At 59.2% G+C, this 19,478-nt stretch overlaps 1 protein-coding gene across 2 annotated transcripts; it reads right to left on the reverse strand.

Annotated features, from left to right (window-relative positions):
• Nucleotides 1-1,035: 1,035 nt before the first annotated feature.
• On the reverse strand, nt 1,036-18,579 carry SGTA (small glutamine rich tetratricopeptide repeat co-chaperone alpha). 2 transcript variants are annotated; one of them, XM_070622464.1, is made up of 12 exons: nt 18,420-18,579; nt 11,912-12,049; nt 10,546-10,652; nt 10,211-10,295; nt 8,753-8,852; nt 7,608-7,712; nt 6,487-6,625; nt 5,695-5,757; nt 4,215-4,252; nt 3,620-3,709; nt 3,268-3,390; nt 1,036-2,293 (listed from the first exon to the last, which is right to left on the reverse strand). In XM_070622464.1, the coding sequence occupies exons 2-11, from the start codon at nt 12,009-12,011 to the stop codon at nt 3,276-3,278; spliced, it is 942 nt and encodes a 313-aa protein (XP_070478565.1). In that variant the 5' UTR covers nt 12,012-12,049; nt 18,420-18,579; the 3' UTR covers nt 1,036-2,293; nt 3,268-3,275. The 2 variants fall into 2 exon arrangements, with proteins under 2 accessions (XP_070478565.1, XP_070478564.1); XM_070622463.1 differs by having other exon boundaries at nt 10,211-10,319; nt 18,420-18,576.
• Between the last annotated feature and the right edge of the window lie 899 nt (nt 18,580-19,478).

The following is a 19,478-nucleotide window of genomic DNA, read 5'->3' on the forward strand; positions in this document are numbered from 1 at the left end:
GGCCTTTGCTTGGACTCTTCTGCCCGGGATGCCCGCAGAGGGGGTCTCCCCCTTGGCACTGTGACATTGGGGCCAGGTCACTCTGGGGGGCCATCCTGGGTACTGTGGGGGGTCGAGCAGCATCCCAGGCCCCCACCCACTCAATGCCAGGAGCAACCTCAGTGCAACAGTAACAGACGCTCCCCAGTGTGCCCTGGGGGCAGGATGGCCCCGGGGAACCCCATCCACCCTGTAAGACCCGCGTTGGCCGCGCTCTCCACCTCCCTCATCTCGTCCTTACTGGAAGGCGGGCTCCCAGGGACCGCTGACTCCCTGTCCGTATCCTGTCATTTGCGGGCGCTGGGGAGTAAACTGCACAACCGGAAACTTCGTTCCTTCATCTTTCACCCTCACGCAGGGGTGGGGTCTCCAGCCAGCCTGTTGGGCTCCGGCTGTGTTGAGGGTCGGCTGCCCCAGGTCTGCTGCCCACAGGCTGGGTGACCAAGTTCAGCACCTCTGCCTGTGAACTGGGCATGAAGGTGCCACATGGCGGGCTGTGAACGGGGACTGGGCGTCAATGTAGTTTATCTAACATTTACAGAATGTTCTCTACGCCACAAGACCCCACCCAGCGCCAGAGGGTGGGGGCCGAGATGAGCCCGGAAAGTTCTCTGGCTCCTTGCTGCCTGGGACCACCTCTCCCCCAGAGTGGTTACTTGATTTGGGTTACAGAATGGGCAGTTTATGTGCTGTCAGAACATACTAGAAAAGCAACACAGACTGACCTTACTGCTCTGCCCCAGAACCTAGGGTCCAGGCCGAACCCTGGGCTCATCCTTTACACTGGGGTGGGGGAAGTGACTGCAGACAAACGTGAGGGAAGGCAGGAATAGAGAATGAGCCCAGATGTTTCCAGAACCATCTGTGACCCCTGGCCTAGGAAGTGCTTACGGTCGCGTGGCATCAGTGATTTCCGCCTAGCGTGTGCCTGGGTGGTGTGGAGGCTCTGGGCAGGGAGGTGAGGGGTGAAACCGAGAGGTCATGCAGAGACGGGCAGAGATCACGAGGTCTATTTATTCCCCACACGTTACGCTTATCACCATGGCTAGCACTCAAGTCAGGACACGTCTCGCGGATGTGTGACGGACTGCAGGGAGCCGGCAGCGGCCTGTCTTCCTACTAGTTACCTACGACACACATGGTTCTGGGTCTACCTTGCAGACAGCCGGAGGCCACTGGGAGCCTTGGCCGATGCAGCCAACGCTGCCGCTGCTGCAGTGGCGCCAGCCCTCTCCTGTCCCGGCCGGGCAGAGGCTATGGGGACATCTGCAGTGGCCACACAGTGGTCCTGGGCTGGCTTGCCCTCCCTACGAGCAGCTCTGATGGCTGCGTGGCAACCTCAGGCCACAGTGGATGGCATTAGGGGTGCCTGCCGGTCCCCAGCCCTGAACAGGACAGGAGAGGTCACCAAGGACCCAGATGCGCAGGGCGGGCAGGACCACCTGTGGGCGGGGCAGTGGGCCAGGACACAGACCGGCTGGGATGGGCTCGGGGGCCAGGCTGAAAGGTCATGATCATGCTCCTCAGGGTCTGTCGGCCATGTGCACTGGAAACAGGATCGGAGATCAGACAGGTGTCCATCAAAACGCTCGATTGGAAGCAAAGTCCCAGAAACCGCTCCTGGGCACCCCGGGCCGCCCCGGTTCCGCTCCCGGCTCCGCACGGGGCGCAGGGGAACGGGACTCGTCTTTTAGGAATCTGCAACTAAAGAGTTCCTCATGCAAAACCCGCGGTCCGAGGGCCGGGCGCACGCTGGTGCCCAGGCCGCGGCTGGCAGTGAGCTCGTCTGAGCGGAGTGCACCCGGGTCCACTCGGAAAGCCGCTTCTCACGGGGCTGCGGAGGCCCCTGCAGACTGACCGAGGGTGGCGGGGCGGCAGAAAGTGGCTTCGGGAGCTGCGGGTACCCCCGATGTGGACTGACATAAAACTCGCCTCTTCTCGGAGAGCTGTGCGAGGACTGGAATATTCCAGAAAATACTTTAGTGACTGGGTTTCAGGGGGCTAGGAGGGAGACTGGTGCTGGTCTGCATTTGCAGCTTGCTGGCTGGCTCTGTTTCGAGAAGGGCCCGGGGGGCGTGAGAGAGTACAAAAAGGGAGGCCGGGGCGGAGGGAAAAACTAAAAATAATAAAAATCCATCTTAACATGCAGGTCCAATTTCTTTGTCTTTTTTCTCTGCTGGGCAGTCCAACGGGAAAAAACGGCAAAACAGAAGGCTTCCAGTCGGCCGGGAAGGGCCCGATGGTACTGGGATGGCTGGAGGGAGAGGACACAGAGGCGGTCAGGCAGGGCAGGCGCGCTGGCAGGACCGGGGACCCACGCTGGCACCCAGGCTCGGGAACCAAGGGCCGCTGCTTAAGCTAAGTTAACTTCAGGCCCGTGCGCGGCCCCATGGCCACATTTCAAAGGGTCGGCAGCCCCTGCATGGCTGGGGGCCGCCGTGTTAGCACGGATACAGAACACGGCCGTCATCACAGGCGGTGCTGGTGGCGCAGACGAGAAAGTGTCGTGAGGATAATTTCGGGATAAGGGTTGCAACCGATAATGAACTGAAAAAAAAAAAGCTTAAAAAAAAATAAAAAAGGAAGAGCCCCCAAAATACTAACATTAGTTTCTCTAGGTGGAGAAATTAAAGTTATTTTTTTCTGCTTTCTTAAATTTTTCTCCTTTAAATTTTTCTATAAAAAAAATCACAATTAAAAACTCTCCCTGGGGGCAGGAAGGCTGCACCCAGGGCACACAGTCCACTGGGGACAGGATGGAGGTCCAAGGCCCTGGGATGCTAACCGAGCCAGCCAAGGCCGCCGGGGACCCTCCTGGGACCCCCGGGTGTATTTCTAAGCAAACGTACATGTAACATCTGTTCACAGAAAAAACCAAACCAACCAACAAAACCCAGCAGAACATCGGCCTGCAGCAGCTGCCCTCCCACTGCACTCTGCGTCATTGTTTCTGCACAGGTGTCGCCTGTCTGCACTCAGGCACCAGGCTTTCCAGGGAGCTGGGGGGTTTCAACCCTTGTCCGTCCATGGCCCCACCTGAGTGACAAGCCCACCGGCCCACCAGTAGATGGTCAGCAGGGGGAGGAGCAGAATTCGGGTGGAAACACCTGGGAAGGGGCCTGAGGACCGGAGACAAGGCCCCCTAGCTTCGGGGATGCACGGAGACCTTCCCGGCCTGGAGGACTCAGAGTTGTCCCCTCGGGGCTCCCAGAGTGGGGGGGCACTCACATGGGCGGTCATTCCTGCTGGTCGTCGTTGCTGGCACTGGGGGTCCGACTTCGGATCTGACTGCGGAGCTGTTCTATCAACTCTGGGTTCTGCTGCTGCATCTGCTGAGCGAACTGCTGGCCCCTGCGGGAGGCGCCCAGGCTCAGGGGGAGGCCAGGCTCCTGCCCTGGCTGCTCCCCGCGCGGCTCACGCGGACATGTGTCCTGGGCGTTCGTTCTGTGCCCCCACGGGTGCCCGAGGGCGGTGTGGCCGCTCGCTGGAGGAGCCCAGGACACAGCACTTGCCTCTCCCTCTTCCCTGTCCTGGGGGCGTCCCCGCCACGCTCGTGCGCCCCCCTCAGCCGCCTACTCACGCCTGGATGAGGCTGGCCAGGTCGTTCTGCGAGGGGCTGGTGCCCGGAGTGCCCAGGGGGTTGTGGCCGCCAGAAATCATCCCGGACATACTGCAAGGAGGGAGCCCATGACGCCGGCAGCACAACCGCAGCCCGCCACCCCCGCGGCCCAAACCTGCCCACGGCCCACCCTCCTCTCTGACCACAGCCCCTGTGAACTTCCTCAGCTTTCCCGGGAACACTTTTTCCTGGCTTGAGGACAGTGACTCTCGACCGGGCAAGTCTGTCCCCTGGGGAACACCGGGCAATGTCTGTGATACAAGAGGCCACAGTGTGACTCCATTGACATAAAATGTCCAGAACAGGCAAATCCACAGACAGAAAGTGGGCTCGTGGGTGTCTGGGGCTGGGGGGTGGGTGACTGCTACAGTACGGGGCCTCCTTTAGGGGTGATGGAATATTCTAGAACTAGATAGTACTGATGGCTGCACAATGCTGGCAGTGTACTTCACGCCAATGACTTGCAAACTTTAAAATCTAAGTTTTATGTGTACTTTAGCACAATAAAAAAGAAACCTAGCCACAGGAAGACCCACAGGGCAGGGCTGTCACTTACAGCTGCTGAACTTGGGGATTGTTCATTAGGTTGGACGCCTGGAGAAAAGAAGGGATTTGTCAGAAAAAGAAAGCTCTGAAGACAGTGTTCGTTGACAACGTCTCCCATAACCTGCTGGGCTCTCTTGACCCGGCACGCCAGGCGCAGGGTCTTCCTGGCCCTTCTCTGCTTCTGGCCTCTGCACCCCACACGCTCTGGGAGCCACACGTTCACCCCTAGTCCCGCTCTGGACTCTCGTTTTAAGCGAGTCCAGCACGTCGCCCAGTGGTCGCCGGCTGCCGCGGCTTGGCTGTGGGGCGTCCTGGTCTTTCTTCCAGCTCCCGCGACTGCAGAAGAGTGAGCGAGTCTCCAGCTTTGCTCTACGGCGAAATCACGCGGCACCGCACCCTTCCGTGCCTTCACCTCCCCATTGAGGACACCGCCCTGGGGACCTATGCTGAGGGGTGGACGACCAGGAAAGTGAAGGGGCGCGCCCCAGGCTGCGGCTCACGGGCTGGCCAACTTTCCGTTAAAGGCCAGAGAGCACGTTTTCGGCTTTATGGGCCCCGGTCTCTGCTGTTGTTGCATGGAGAAAGCCGCCACAGACAGTACAGTACGCCACGGACAGTGTGTGGGCATGGCTGTGTGCCAGTCAACCCAGTGGCGGGTAGCAGTCTGCCACATCGGATGGACGAGGTCACAGGAGTGAGTGACTGCGTCAGGCCGAGTCCTCCTCCAGCTGGGACACTCTCTGGAGGGCTCGTGTGTCATCCTCTGCCCAGGGGCGCTCCTCGCTGCAGTCAGGACGTTTCTCTGACTGCCGGGGGTTCCAGACTTTTCTCCCCCTGACAGTTTGAGACCCTGCACCCTGAAGGCACCAGTGCGGGCCTGCAGCTGAGCAAGACCACCCGGGAATGACAGTCCTGACCCCTTGTGGGTCACAGCAGGGCAGCCTGCTCTCCAAGGACGTCCCTGCACAGAACAAGCACCTCTGGACTTAAGTGGCACTTCTGCCCTGGGGGCACCAAGCTCTCTGGTGTTTCGCCTGAACCCCAGGAAGCAAGTGCAGCTGCAGAGCCATCACGGTCCCCACACGTGACGAGGGAACCGAGCTGGTGGTCAGGGACATAGTTTTCCTGGGTCACTCGGCCGGGAGAGGCGGTTCACCCTTGTGTTCAATACTGGGGGGGGAGTGGGGGGTGGTGATGGTATGTGTGTGTGCGTGTGGTGTCCCACCCAGGGCAGTGCTGTCCCCAGGGAACACAGGGCAACATCTGGGGACATCTGTGGTTGTCACACTGAAGGAGCTCCTGGCAGTGAATGGGTGGGGACCAGGGATGCTGCCCACCCCCAACGGTGCCCAGGACGGACCCCCAGAGAGTGACCCAGCCCCGATACTGTGGTCGGGCAGCCCTGGCCTGTAGCAGGCAGCGACACGGCAGACGGGGCCCGGGTGGTGGAGAGGGACTCCGTGGGGCGGCAGAGACGGGAGGGCCCTCACCATGCTCATGAAGCTTGGGTTGTTCAGCAGGCCCGCGATGTCGAAGCTGCCGACACCTCCTGTCTGTGGGGAGGAGAGCAGCACCGTTTAGTAGCATCCGGACCGAGGGCCGCGACGGCTGGCCCCCAGGAACAGAGGTAAGATCCCATGTGGGGCCCGTCTGGAATCCAAGAGGCGCCCAGCTCGGACATTCTGCCAACCGGGGCAGCCAGGCCCTGAGGCCCAATGGGGCTCTGTAAAAGGCACAAACCACGGCGCTGCCGGCCGCTTGGGAAAAGCAATATATTGACCATGTCTTCCACGTTCTGAGGCTTGGACACCGGGGCCTCGCCGACCCTGGAGGGACAGCCAGTGCCAGGGGTGGCCACCTCCTAGAGACAGTAAACAGCTGGCCCTGGAGCATACCTTGCATATGCAGACCAGGCCCCCTCACACTCGGGCCACTGTCCCCTGCCCGTCACCCCAGGACCGGGTGCTGGACAACCACGGGCAGCCCTTACGCCCCAGAGCCCATGGAATTATCCAAGCAGCCCATCCTGGGTGTGCCTCACCGCTCCTTCCCGAGGGAACCACAGTACAGGCCCTGGTCCACGCCCCCTCCCTGCCCCACCCCGCGGCTTGCACGTGTGGCCCTGCGGGGCCAGCCCCCTCCTGCGTCTGGGGATCTGTGAAGATAAACTCCTCCCTTTGTGACTGGCATTTCCACGTGTGTGTCTTGCTGTGCCCCAGCCAACGAATGCCCGGCCGCCCTGTGCCCCCGCCGCCACACCCTCGTCCCCAGGGCTGACTCACGGGGCTGGGCGCCTCTCGCAGCTTCAGTTCCGCTATCTTGAGGTTCGACTTGTACGTCTCGTTGTCGGGGTCCAGCTCCAGGGCCTTTTTGTAGTAGGCTACGGCCTCGGTGTGCTTGTTCAGACTGGAAAGCGCCAGGCTGCGGGGGGGGGGGGGGAGGGGGGGCGGGGGCGGATGGCGGGATGTGGGGAGAGGACGGAGAGGCTGTGCACCCCGCCCTCGGCCCCCACCCGCAAACTGCCCCGGTGTCGTCACTCCTTGTCCAGTGTCTGGGGTCACGGGACAGGACACATGAGGGGCCAGGGGAGGCGCTGAGAGAACGGATGTGCGACAAGGATTTAAACCCGTAGTGCTGGCACCCTGGTGGGGCCAACACAAAGGGCTCTGAAGGCGCAGGCAGTGGTGGTCCTTGTCCCTGTTCCTGGCAGAGCTCCTAAACTCAGGAAATTTCCAGAGCCATAGGTGTGCCCTTTGTTATGCATAACGAGCCCCTCTGATCACACCTGAGTTTATGCTAACAAAGTGATGGCCTTGGTGGCCAGGAGGGTGGGACCTCGAAGCCCCTGACCTCTTAACCTCCCTAACCTCCAGGGAATGAGGGGGCTGCAGATGGTTATAAGGCTCCTGAGGCAAGAGATCAGAGAAAGTCCACATTAGCAATGGCATCCATGCACCGGGAGTCACGCCCGCAGACTCCACGGGGACAGAGGCTCCTGCGCCCAGGACCCTTCCGGACCTCGCCCCGTGTGCTGCTTCTCCTGGCTGTTCCCGAGCATCCTCGACAATTAACCAGGAAACGTGAGTGAAGCGCTTTCCTGAGTCCTGTGAGCCATTCTAGTGACTTATCAAACCTGAGGCTGAGCTGGGGAAAGCCCTGATTTCCAGCTGGTCGGCGAGAAGCACAGATGCCCCGCCCCCACCAACTGCGACTGGCATCTGAAGCGGGGACAGTCCCGTGTGGCTGGGTCCTGAACGTGCGGTGTCTGCACTAACTTTGGGGGTGTCCGAACTGAACGTGGCTGGTGCCGGAAAGTTGGCTGTTGGTGTGGAAAGACTACACAACAGGAGGAGGAATGTGCTGGACGCGGGGCAGCGGCCATCCGGCACCCGCCAGCACTCACCCCATCCTGCCATAGGCCTTGCTGTAGGATGGGTCTATGCAGATGGCCCGCTCGCAGTCCTGCACCGCACCGGCGTAGTTCCCCAGTTTGCTGTAGGCCGCGGCTCTGTGGACACAAAGCAGGGTGGTGAGAGAAGCCTCAGTTTCCCCATCTGCAAGGTGGGGCAGATACGGCGTTGCTAAGGGGTATGGCACACAGGCTTCCATCTGCTGGGCCCCTGTGCAGAGGCGGCGACAATCTGGGTGCTGCCCCCGTGTACCGGGGGAACTGAGGCTGAAAAATGCAGAGGAGCAGGGACCAACGCGACAGGCCCAGGGTCTGAACCCGGAGTCTCGGGGCTCTGTCGTCCAGATTGTTCCCACTGCAGGGGCCGCTCATGCCCCTTTTAGGTTGCCAAATATGTAAGTACTGTTTAAAATAACCGAGATCCAGCACATGCCAGCTCTGGAAGCGCCCAGCTCCCCAAATGCACTCGTTTTCCTCACCGTTGTCGTGTTTACTGTTCCCACTCTATGCTTCCTCGAATTCTGAACGACAGACAGGTGTTAGGGAGAAAACACCAAGGGGAAAGCAGCCGAGGCGAGTGAAGGAACTGGGGAATTCTGTGTACTGTCTCTGCAACTTTTCTGTAAACTGAGAATTACTCCCACAAAAAGTTAAAAGGAAAAAAACCAAAAAGCCAAATCAAAAAGCACATGGACCCTGGAGATTTGCATGATCTCTGGCACACCCCCTCTCGTTTTGTCTACAGTGTCTGTCTCCGCGGCTTCCACACGGGGCATCTGACGCTGTACCCTGGTTTCTACTCAGTGCCTCCTGTTGTTAAAAGCCCCTCAAAGCACAAAATTCCTCACTGAGAGGCGGCGAGAGAGGTTACTCAGCTTTTCCTTTAAAAGAGTGGGCCCCACGCAGCTCTTCACTGTCACTAAGGCCGCCGTGAACAAGTGCGTGAAACGCTATCCAAATCCTGGCTTCTTTTCCTGGCTCGAGAACGGGGCCACCTAATTTTACCGTCGCCCTCGGCTCTCGCTGACACCTCGCTGGCCGCCTGACTCTGGCGTGCTCTTTGGCACCGCGGCTGGGCACTCACTCCCCTACAGGACACACACTCGGGGCCGCGCGGCCAGCCCCCCGCCGGCCGGTACCTGTTACAGAAATAGACGGCGTTGGCCGGGTTCAGCTCGATGGCTTTTCCGTAGAAGTGCACGGCGGCTTCGAAGTTCTCTACCTTCATCTGCTCGTTCCCTAGAGAGAAAGGAAACAGACGCACCCCGGCTGTTCATGCGAGACCCGGGGGGTCCGAGAGCTCCCTGTAGCAGGTTCCCCGGCTCCGGGCTGAGGGTGTGAGTGGCTTTCGGGGGGCTGGTGGCGTGAGGTCGGGGGTGTGGTTTGCGTCGAGCGCTTTGCAGGGCCCGACTGGAGAGCACGCAGTGACAGCTGCTCTCACGGCTTTGGCTGTGCTGTTTGGGGACGGAAGTCTCAAATGCTGTCACTTTTGCCTCGTCCTTCAGAAACAGCCCAGTCTTAGTGAGAAATAATTCACCTACCACGAAACACACTTCACAAGTGTACAGGTCGGTGGTGTTCATTCCTTCAGAGGTATCTAACCATCCCCTCTATCCAGTTTAGAAACTTCCTCATCACCCCAGCAGAAGCCCGTCCCCATCAGCATCCCCCCTACCCCCTCCCAGCCCCTGGCCCCCACGAGCCCGCTCTCTGTCTGTGGATCTGCCTGTTTTGGATGTTTCCCGTCAATAGGATCACACGTCATGTGTCCTTCTGTATCTGCTTCTCTCCCTGAGCGTCGTGTCCTCAAGGTCCATCCAAGTTTTAGCTGTGTCAGGGCCTCGGTCCCCTTCACGGCTGCGTGATACTCCAGCACATGGATGTTTTATTTATCTGCCATCAGTCGATGGACATTTGGGTCATTTCCACTTTTCGGCTGCTACTAACCGTGCACCATGAGCATTTGTACACAACCATCTTGGTGGATGCGTGTCTGCATTTTGTGTGTCTGCATTTCTCCTGGGCACACAACGTCCCTAGGAGTGGAACTGCTAGGGTCATGCGTTCACTCCGTGCGTAACCAGGTGGGCGCGTCAGACCATCTTCCTAAGCGGCTGCAACACTTATGTTCCCACCTGCGGCATGCGAGGGTCCGATTTCTCCACTTTTTTTTTTATTTTTTAGGAAGATTAGCCCTGAGCTAACATCTGCTGCCAATCCTCCTCTTTTTGCTGAGGAAGAGTGGCCCTGAGCTCACATCCGTGCCCATCTTCCCTTACTTTATATGTGTGACGCCTACCACAGCACGGCTTGCCGAGCGGTGCCATGCCTGCACCCAAGATCTGAACCGGCGAACCCCGGGCGGCTGAAGCGGAACTGTAACCGCTGCACCATCTGGCCGGCCCCTCTCCACGTTCTTGTGTCTGTGTTCTTGAAAGCCGCCACCCTCGTCTCCAAAGGCCAGTCTGCCGTCCGCTGCTCCACATCACCCCTCCTGTCCGCTCCAGAGCCTGGGACCAGCCCGCATGCGCCCTGCAGCAGCCCCAGTCTGGGTGGGCGAGGTGCCAGCGGCGACGACGACGGCAGGCACTTCTTACCTTCGGTTTTGAGGCGCTCTGCCTCAGCTGAGTCCTCCTCTGAAGGTGGGGTTCGCTCGGGGGTCCTCAGGTCCTGTGGCATCTCCTGGCCCCACAGTAAAGATGAACTCTTTGAAGAGACGCGGGCGACCCTGCTGTGCCCCCTCCTGCAGGCTCTATAGCTCTCAGGCGACCCCCTCCCCCTGGGGGATGCTTGAGGGCAGCTGGGCTCGACAGGGAGAGGACAAGGCCCTGCACCTTGCTTCTCTTGCTCCTGAGGCAGGAGCCACACCTGGGTGCCCCGCCCAGGGGGATGCGGCCGTTCTGGGTGGTGGCTGGGGAAGCCCGAGGCTCACCTTGCCCGTGGCGGCTGCTTCGAATATTTCCGGGAGAGTCTGAGGGAGCGCGAGGTCACTGTCCTCCACGGTCACCCCGAAAGCTGTCTCCAGGCACTGGATGGCCACTGCGAGGGAGACAGGACCTACTGAGGGCGACCCTGAGTCCACGACCTCGCGGCTGGGGGCAGGGCTCCTGCCTCTCCTTCGAGAGTGTTCGTGAAGACCGCGGGCCGCGCTGCACAGCACGAGCCCCGGGTTTCACTCCTCCCATTCCCATCTGCCGACGGTCTCAGAAAACTCAGGACAGACGGACAAGCCCCGAGAGCAGGAAGCCCAGGGAAGACGCTGTCCCCACCCAGTGAGGCTCAGGAAGGTGACATCAGGGCTCTCTGTGGGGTCACGCTGCTCGGGCCGCCTGGCTGGGGGATGGTGGGGCTTAGCCCAGCCCAAGTACCACGTCGGGGGCCAGGTGCCCAGGCCACTCTGTGGGGCCCTATGTCTTCACAGGTGGGCTCCTTCCAGGGGCTGCACAATCCCATGCAGGACAGGAACAGTCCAGAGCCCAGAGACCACGCAGCTTGCCCACCCACAGACGTGGGCAGTCCATGGAGCCCGTGGGGGCCACCTGTGCAGAGGCTGCCCTGGCCACCCAGGCCTGCGCCCCCAGCTTTCCGACTGTGCTCCGCCCTGGGACACCACCACCTGCCTCCTCCATGAGTGGGGCCCTCTTGAGCCCCGGGGTCCTGACCCCAAGGTGGGAAGCAGAGCCACCTCCTCCCCACGCTGCGGTCCCACCCCCTCCTCAGGCAGCCCACAGCGAGGGTGCTCAGCCTGACCCCGGGCTTCTGCCTGCAGGGGGTGCCGAGGACACACAGGTGAGCGAGGCAGAGGCCCACCCTCCCCTCCACGGGGACCACGCGCACACGAGAGATCCGGGACAGGACGAGGGCATGAAGGACCCTCCCAGCCCAAGGCAAGGCAGCCCTGGGCCTGGCGGCCCCCACATCACATTAATTGCATGGCGGGGGCTGGGCTCCGGGGCAGGACTCTGGAGTGACTGGCAGCAGGGTCAGGGCAGATGGCTGCTGCTCAAGGGCCGGGTCTGGCCTGGGCTCTCCACCCCCAGCCTCGGGTGGCTTCTGGCCCCTGTGGCTGCTGCCTCCTCTCTCATGAGAGCCCTTCTCCTTTGACCAGTGAGGACACAGGTGGGTGGGCGGAGGGGAGTAGAGGATGTTCCAGAACCAGTTTGACAGAAGACGGGGAGGTTAACAGAATACCTGCCAGAGGCCCAGGCTGAAGTGACCGAGGGGCGGCACTGTGCAGCGGGAGGGAAGAAAGAGGGAGGGAGGGAGGGAAGCATGAGGGCGGGTGGGTGGCACAGTACCTTCCAGGCTCTCCTGGGCGTCGGACGAGAGCCCCCCGTGCCGGAGCTGGTCGTGCAGGAACCGGATGATGGCGTAGGCCAGGCGCTTCTTGTTGTCCATTTTGAGATGGGAAAAGACGACGTCAGGGGTCTTCAGATCTGCAGACCCATGTGAGGGCGTGAGGCCTGGGGACTGTGGCTCGGGCACTGCTGGACAGGTACCCCTCCACCCTGTGCCCGTCTCCAGGCCCCTCGGGAGCCGCTCTAAGCACCCTGGCTAATTCCATCTGCAGGACGGGGTGGGAGGAGCGTTAATTACCTGGACCCATGGATGGGCTGCCGAGGCCATTGCCCTTTCACCGTCCAGAGAGGGGCCTGCAGGGCTCCCTAGGGATACGGAGGCCCGCGGGTCTACCCTGCCCCGAGGTCTTGCCCCAGCACAGGGCAAACTGCAGCCCCGCCTGTCGCTTCTCTGTGCTCAGGACGAGAACTGGCCCAAGGACGCTTCAAGTGCCCACGCACCCAAGGGACACAAGTGGTCAGACAAGGATCACGAGGGCGTGCTGAGCAGTCTGAAAGACCCCAGAGGCACCGACCCCTTCCTGGCTGTCTGAGGGCCTGCCCTGGGGTCACTGGGCAACGTGTGGGGACATCTGTGGTTGTTACAACTTGGGGAGCTCCTGCATCACGTGGGTGGGGGCCAAGGATGCTGCTCAACCCCCCACAGCGCCCAGGATGGTCCCCCAGAAGATGACTGGGCCCCACAGTGCCGAGGGGAGGCCTCTGGAGCAGAATTCTAAGCAAGGGTGAGGGGTCTGCGATCTGAGGGCCTACGGGGTCAGGCACCTAACACAACACAGAGCTCACACAACGACCCCCGAGGCGCGTTTAGAGAGGAAACAGGCTTGGGATGGGGGGTCCACACATCTGCCCAGGGCTGCTCAGGCCTAACCGGCAGGCTGGGATCTGCGGTGCGAGGCGTCTTGGTCACACTAAAATGCCCCCAGTGGAGTCAGCAGCCTGTGCGCCCCCAGCATCGAGGCGCGGGCCCTCTGACCACATTATTGTGAGCCTGTCACCGGCCAGAGACGGTTCAGCTAAATCGGGACGAGCAGGCCATCACCCCCCAGGCTTCACAGGCCGCCTGACATCAGACTGAGACGATGCCAGGGCCCGGCGCCTCCAAGTCTCTGTGTGAGCGCAGTCAAGACGTGCGAGGCTGGCCAGGCTGGGCTTTGTTTCTGGTTCACGGAAAACTATTTCCCTGGACAAGTGCTTCTTAGAAAAATGGAGCGAGAGCACAGCAGACACAAAAGGCCCCGCGGTGTGCGATCCCATTGATGTGCAATGTCCAGAACAGGCACAGCCACAGACAGACAGTGGATTATTGGTTGCCAGGGGCTGGGGAGGAGGATGGAGAGGGACTGCTAATGGGGACGGGGGTGCTTTGTGGGGAGATGGAATGTTCTGGAATTAGCAGTGATGGTTCCAGAGCATTGTAAATATACTAAAACCTACTGACTTTTACGGTATGCGAATTATATCTCAATTTTTAAGAACAGAAAAACTTGAAGCAGTTGTGTTTTGTACAGCTGGACAGAGTTCCGGCCGCCCCTAGAACGCTCTTTGGTGATGGTAACAAGTTTTCCTCCCCCGTTTCTGGACACAGTGGCTCTTTACCAAGCAAGTGCCTTTGGTCCGAGAGCGTGCCTGGAACTGGGAAGTCTGGGATCGGGACATGCCTGGGCGGGAGGACAAACAGCCAGTCCCAGAGGCAGAGGATCTTTGGGGCGACACAGAGGGGCCCAGGGAGATCAACAGCCACAGCCCCCTAAGCCTTCCAGGCACAGCTTGAGAGCACGGTTCCCCTGCTGGGCCCACGGGAGCCAGCACTGGGTCACACAAGAGCCACACTGTGTGCGTGTGGTGGATCTTCTCTCCCTGGATCCTGGCGGTGACGGCTGCTTGCTTCAGAGTAAACAGGGAAAGCTGCTCTCCAGCGCCCTGTTTCCTGCCTTCTTGGACTAAGCTGTGAGGCCTGGAGGGGGTGATGACCCAGGGGGTCATCAATGGTTTAGAAAACTGAAAGGTGAAGCCACATGCATTTCTGGCATGCTTTCTGTTCTCCCAATGCCCCTGCCCTGTGCACCTCAGGGCCTTTGCACGTGTGGGTCCCGATCTTTCACCTGCACTGAACCTCTCATTTGAGGCGACTCTTGCCTGCCTTCCCTGGTATGAGCTCTCACTGCCCACATCAGGGGCTTCTCCTAGTCTGTTGATGCAATCTCCTCCCAAATGTCGGCCCCTCAACGTGACACGCTGAGTGTCAAGGAGTCAGGGCCACTTGGTGCCTGCCCTGGGCCTGGCGCATGGATGATGGGCAGGGAGCTCCCATTCCCCTGGAGGACAGGGTCTGGAGTCATAAGGCCTCAGGTTCAGACATTTCTGCCCAAGGCCCACCCTGCGTCTCCTTTCCCATCCCTGAGCTAAGGAATGCTCTGTGTCACATCTGAGCGTCCCAGTGATGCCCTCACTTTCCTCTTCTGTAAAATGGGGTAACAGAGGTGTCCTCACAGGCTGCTGTGAGGACTCAGGGCCTAATGCAGGCTATTTCCACCAGGAACCATCAACATCTGGGGCTGGATCCTTCTTTGCTGTGGGCACTGTCCAGAATGCTGCAGGATGTTTACCAGCATCCCTGGTCTCCATCCAGCGTCCCCCTGGGGAGTGGGGGCCAGAACCATCCCAGGGAGACTCCATAGTCACCTGGCCTGCTGAAGTCCCAAGACGCTGACCACATTCAAATACTCACACCAAGTGGGAGGGTGGGGAGGGGCTCACAGACACTGGGGGTGCCCTGGTTCATGCCGTCTGATCATTGGGGATTCATTCTGGTGTCTCCTGTGAGCAGGGGTCGGACTCAATTTTCCCCCAAATAATTAACACAGGCTCTCCCATTCCTCAGCACTGTGGACATTGGGGCCAGGTCATTCTCTGTGAGGGCCTATCCTGGGCACTGCGGGGTGTGGGGCAGCATCCCTGGCCCCCTCCCACTGAGCAGTGACAATCACAAATGTCTCCAGATATTGCCAAACCACGCCCAAGTGGAAACCACCAGAAGCCACTAAGTAGGAAAAATAAAGGCTCCAGGTCAGCACTAGTCAGATTTTCTGGCCAAACGACTTTGCTGCGAACCGTTGGAAAATCTTCCATCTGCAGAGTATTTCGGGTTTCAGATGTAGGGGAAAAGGGAGCCTGGGGCCACAGCAAAGGACCCAGCACAGTGTCGGACACGGGCGTCCTTAAAAAACTGTCGCCTTTCCTCCCTCCTCGGCGAGGCGGGAGGACACGGAAGTTTGCAAATCTTAGTGCACACGGCTTTGAGAGGAACGCCCTCTCTGCTCTTCCCAAAGCCGGGCCCGCCCAGCACGAGGACGGCACTGCTCCTCGACGGCTCCGTGGCACCAGTGTCTTCTGAACAATCACGGCTTGTAGGGCTCTGGCTGCTGGACAAAAGTCTCAAAGGCCTCCTCTTTCTGAACAGTGAGGGCGTTATGAGCTCTCGGAGAGCACCGCCGGGCGCTGGTCTAAAGGCGCAGGCGGCACGAGGGAGCTTGGGGAGGCCGGACCGACGCCGGTCCCCAAGAGTAGGGGGGCGTCCCGGGGCCACCTCCTCTGTGGTCTTCAGAATCCCCTCCAGTTCTCAGTTCACCTTTTCATTGTATCATTCAAATTTTAAAAAGTTCGGCCTCTTTTTACTATCCTGCCCAGAACTGATCACTCAAAGGGAAAAAATGGCACAACTTACGACAATGAGTGACCAGCCTGCCAAACCCCAGGAAGGAGAAGGACCCACTTTCTGCCTAATCCTGAATCCACAGCTTTTTTAAATTTTTTTTTTGGCTTCTTCTTTCCAAAGCCCCCACTACGTAGTTGTATATTCTAGTTGTAGGTCCCTCTGGTTGTGGCATGTGGGACGCTACCTCAGCATGGCTTGATGAGCGGTGCTGTGACCACGCCCAGAATCCGAACTGGCGAAACCCTGGGCCACCGAAGCTGAGCACGTGACCTCAACCACTCGGCCACGGGGCCGGCCCCTCACAGCTCTTATCATAGACACCAGCGTGTGTAAGCTGGCGCTCTGCTCCTCTCCCCCAACCTAGGACACCTCATGTCCCCAGGAAAGGGTGGTCCCAAGGGATAAAGCTCGGGTTCCAGCTGGGTCCCCCATCCACTCCCCACAGTGCAGCCCTGTTCTAAGATGCCGCCAGGATGTCCCACACACTTAAGACACCTTGATAGCTCCCTGAAACTTCACAAGTGTGCCCGTGAGGCCCCTCACTAAACCCTCTGTGCTACACTCAAACTCAATACTCATCTTTCCTCTGACCGCTATGGGAAATCTTTCCCTCCCCTCTACGCCAAGCTGCACGGTCGCCTCCTCGGCCAGAGCGGGACACCCTCTTTTCCCAGCAAAGCCCAATTAGTCCTGCCTCTTACCCAGCATCTGCTAACGGGCGCCCCAACCCTGTCCTGGCCTGTCTTCCCCCACTGCACTGTGAGCCGTCAGACAGAGCATCTTCCCTCTGAGCCTCAGCACTTGGGGGCATCTGACCCGTACGGACCCGGGAAAACGTTAGGTCACAGTCAGAACCACGGGCCCAAGTTCCTTGGGGAGGCCACTCCTCTTTGGGTCCTGGTTTCCTCAACAAACCCTGTGTGCTGCTTACCTGTCGACAATTCCCTTTATTCCTCCAACCCTCCCTGAGCGTTGCCCACCAGGGTCAGCGCTGGGTCTTGCCAAAAAAAATGTAGGATAAAGTAAGACTACAGAATGGGGGGCAGAGCTAAACCCCATTCAGAGTCACTCATCAGGTGAAATCCTTGGAGTGCTGAGAACTTTGCAGCCCCTGAGCTGAGTGTTATACGTGCAATGGGAGTATTTCAGGGGTCAGCAAACATTTTCCAACAAGGGCCAGAATAAGTGCCTTCAGCTTCTCAGGCGACAGGGTCTCTGTGGCCACTCCTCTGCCCTACTCTTGCCACGCAAAAGCAGCCACAGTTTCAGGGCTGTGCGACGCAGGCCCAGCTGGGTTCCCACAACACTTTGTTTACAAATACCGGCAGCAGCTGGATTTGGGCCCCTGACCACGGTTTGCTGAGATCCTGCGTTGTTTAACCTAACCTCGATTCTAAAGAAGAAAAAACAGGCTCAGAAAGACGGGGGTGCCACCCAAGGTCACCCGGCTAAGATACAAATCAGCAGTTTGGAGCCCAGGCAGTCTCATTCCAGACCTAAACTCCAAAGTACCCTTTCCTCACCCCACAAAAATGGGCACCCACACAAAACCTTGCACATGACTTCTTGGGGGTTCACACCCCCACCCGCCCCTGCCGTGGAGCCCTTGCTGGCAAAGAATCACTGGTCTAGGGTAGGGTTTAACTTTGGGACTGTGGACACAGGGGCCAGAATATTCTCTGTGTGGGGCCGTCCTGGGCACTGTGCGGGGCAGAGCAGCATCCCTGGCCCCCACCCACTCGATGCCAGGAGCACCCCCAGTGTGACAACCACGAATGTCCCCAGACATCATCCAATGGGGGGGACAAAACCACTGGTCTGGGGAGAGGAAAAGCAGACAAAACAAATAATCAGCTACAGAAGCAGAAGAAAGAGGAACATCATTGAACTTAGGAGATGGCACAGTGCATCCACGTTTTCTGGCATCTAAAAACAAAACGAGCCATTCTCTACAAGCACCAGGAACCGGATTAAAGAATGTTGTACGTGTATTTAACCTCACAATGGCCCTAGGTGCCAGATACTTCTACTGATCCTACTGTGGGAAGAAAGTGTGCCCCAGAGAGGAGAACTGACTCGTCCAAGCTCACACAGCCAGCGAGCGGTGGTGGAGCTGGCCCTCAGCCCAGATCCCTCCCACCTTTAGCACAATATGCAGAAAATCCTAAGGGTGAAATAAGACTGAACAATGGCTGACCCCTTGGAGCTCGCACTTCGCGCTGGGCCCCGCGGCTCTAAGCTCCCCCAAGAACCGCCCGAGGCAGGGACCGTGACGACACCCGTTTTACAGAGGGGGAAACTGAGGCTCGGAGAAGTCAAGAGGCCGGCTAAGGTCAGCCAGGTAGAGAGCGGCGGCGCTGGGACAAGGGTCCCGACCTGAGCCCCACGGACGGGACCTCCACGATTCAAAGGAGCCGTGTTTCCGGGCAGCAGCGGACACCCAGCGAGGGCTCACGACGTGTGGGGCGCTTTTACCTCCCGCTGTCCCCCGCGGGCCTGCGAACCAGCGTTTCCCGGGCCCGGGGTCCGGGAGAGGGAGATCAGGGCCGCCGAGGGCCTGCCCGACACCGTCTGGCCTCAGTTTCCCCTCCACGCCGCCCACTCACAGCACCCCACGGATCGCAGGGACTCCAACCCCAGAAAGACGCCCTGTGACGGACCCCGGAGCCCCGGGAGTCTCAAGCCGCGGACCCCAGGCCCGCCCGGCTCGGCTCCGAGCCCCCCACTCACCTCTCCGGTAGCCGTACCCCGACCCACCGACGGCAGCGCCTGCGCACCGCGGAGCCGCCCGGTCCCGCCCCCCGGGCGCGACGCCTGCGCAGAAGGAGCCGGCCCCTGTTGGCTCTCCTTCTGCGCAGGCGCGTCGATTAGTGTGGCGGGCGCGGGGGGAAGTGACGTAATTTAGAGGCGGGACGAGCTGGTCGTTAGGGCAACTGACCTCTGCGCCCGAAAGGAGGCCGGAAATCAGGGCTGACTCGTCCTCTAGAGCGGGGAATGGAGCGGTGCATGGTGGGACAGTGGCGGACTTCTGCAGGTATGCTCAGCCGGCCACGTGCTGCCCCGCCGGCCACGTGGTGCAGCTGCGTCTGGGCATCTGGCGCCCAGAGAGCATCACAGGCGCACTGTGAATGGGAGCAACTGTTATCGACCAGCCATCCTTGTTCATTTATTCACCCACCCATTCACCCACAAATGCATTCTTTCGTTCATTCCATCCGCGAGACGTGAAGGAGTACAGAGATATTTGTTTACAGCAGGTGCCTAATAGTCATTCACCAAATATTTGTTGCAAACCAACTATAAAGAACAGCAAAGTGTCTGCTCTCATTACCTTATATTGGGGTAAACAGACTATAAACTAGTAAACTAGTACATTAAAAAATCTCGCTAAAGGGCAAGCGCTATGAACAAAGAATGGGGTGTTGTGATTGTGACTGGGGAGGTAGTTGGCTGGATGGTGAAGAAGGACCTCTCTTTCAGATGCGGACTTAGAGGAGGAAAAAAGCACTGGCGGTACAGAGAACAGCAAAAGTGAGGGACTAGGTAGGATTAAGCTTGGTGTGCTTAATAGACTGAGTGATGAGAAATTCCGTAGAATGACTGAGAAATGACTACTATTTCTGTTAAGTCTTTTCCCGAATTCATTTTTATCCTGTTTAAAACGCGTGCACTTTTAACGCCCTGGGTTATTTTAATTTCTCTTGCAGAAATAAACGAGGTGGGTGTTTCGGCCAGTTTAATCCAGTAAAATATTTTTTTCCAGGTGTCTTAGATGCAAAACTTTGTTTT

This window comes from Equus przewalskii, chromosome 6 (assembly GCF_037783145.1).
Source record: "Equus przewalskii isolate Varuska chromosome 6, EquPr2, whole genome shotgun sequence".
Taxonomy (NCBI): Eukaryota; Metazoa; Chordata; class Mammalia; order Perissodactyla; family Equidae; genus Equus; species Equus przewalskii.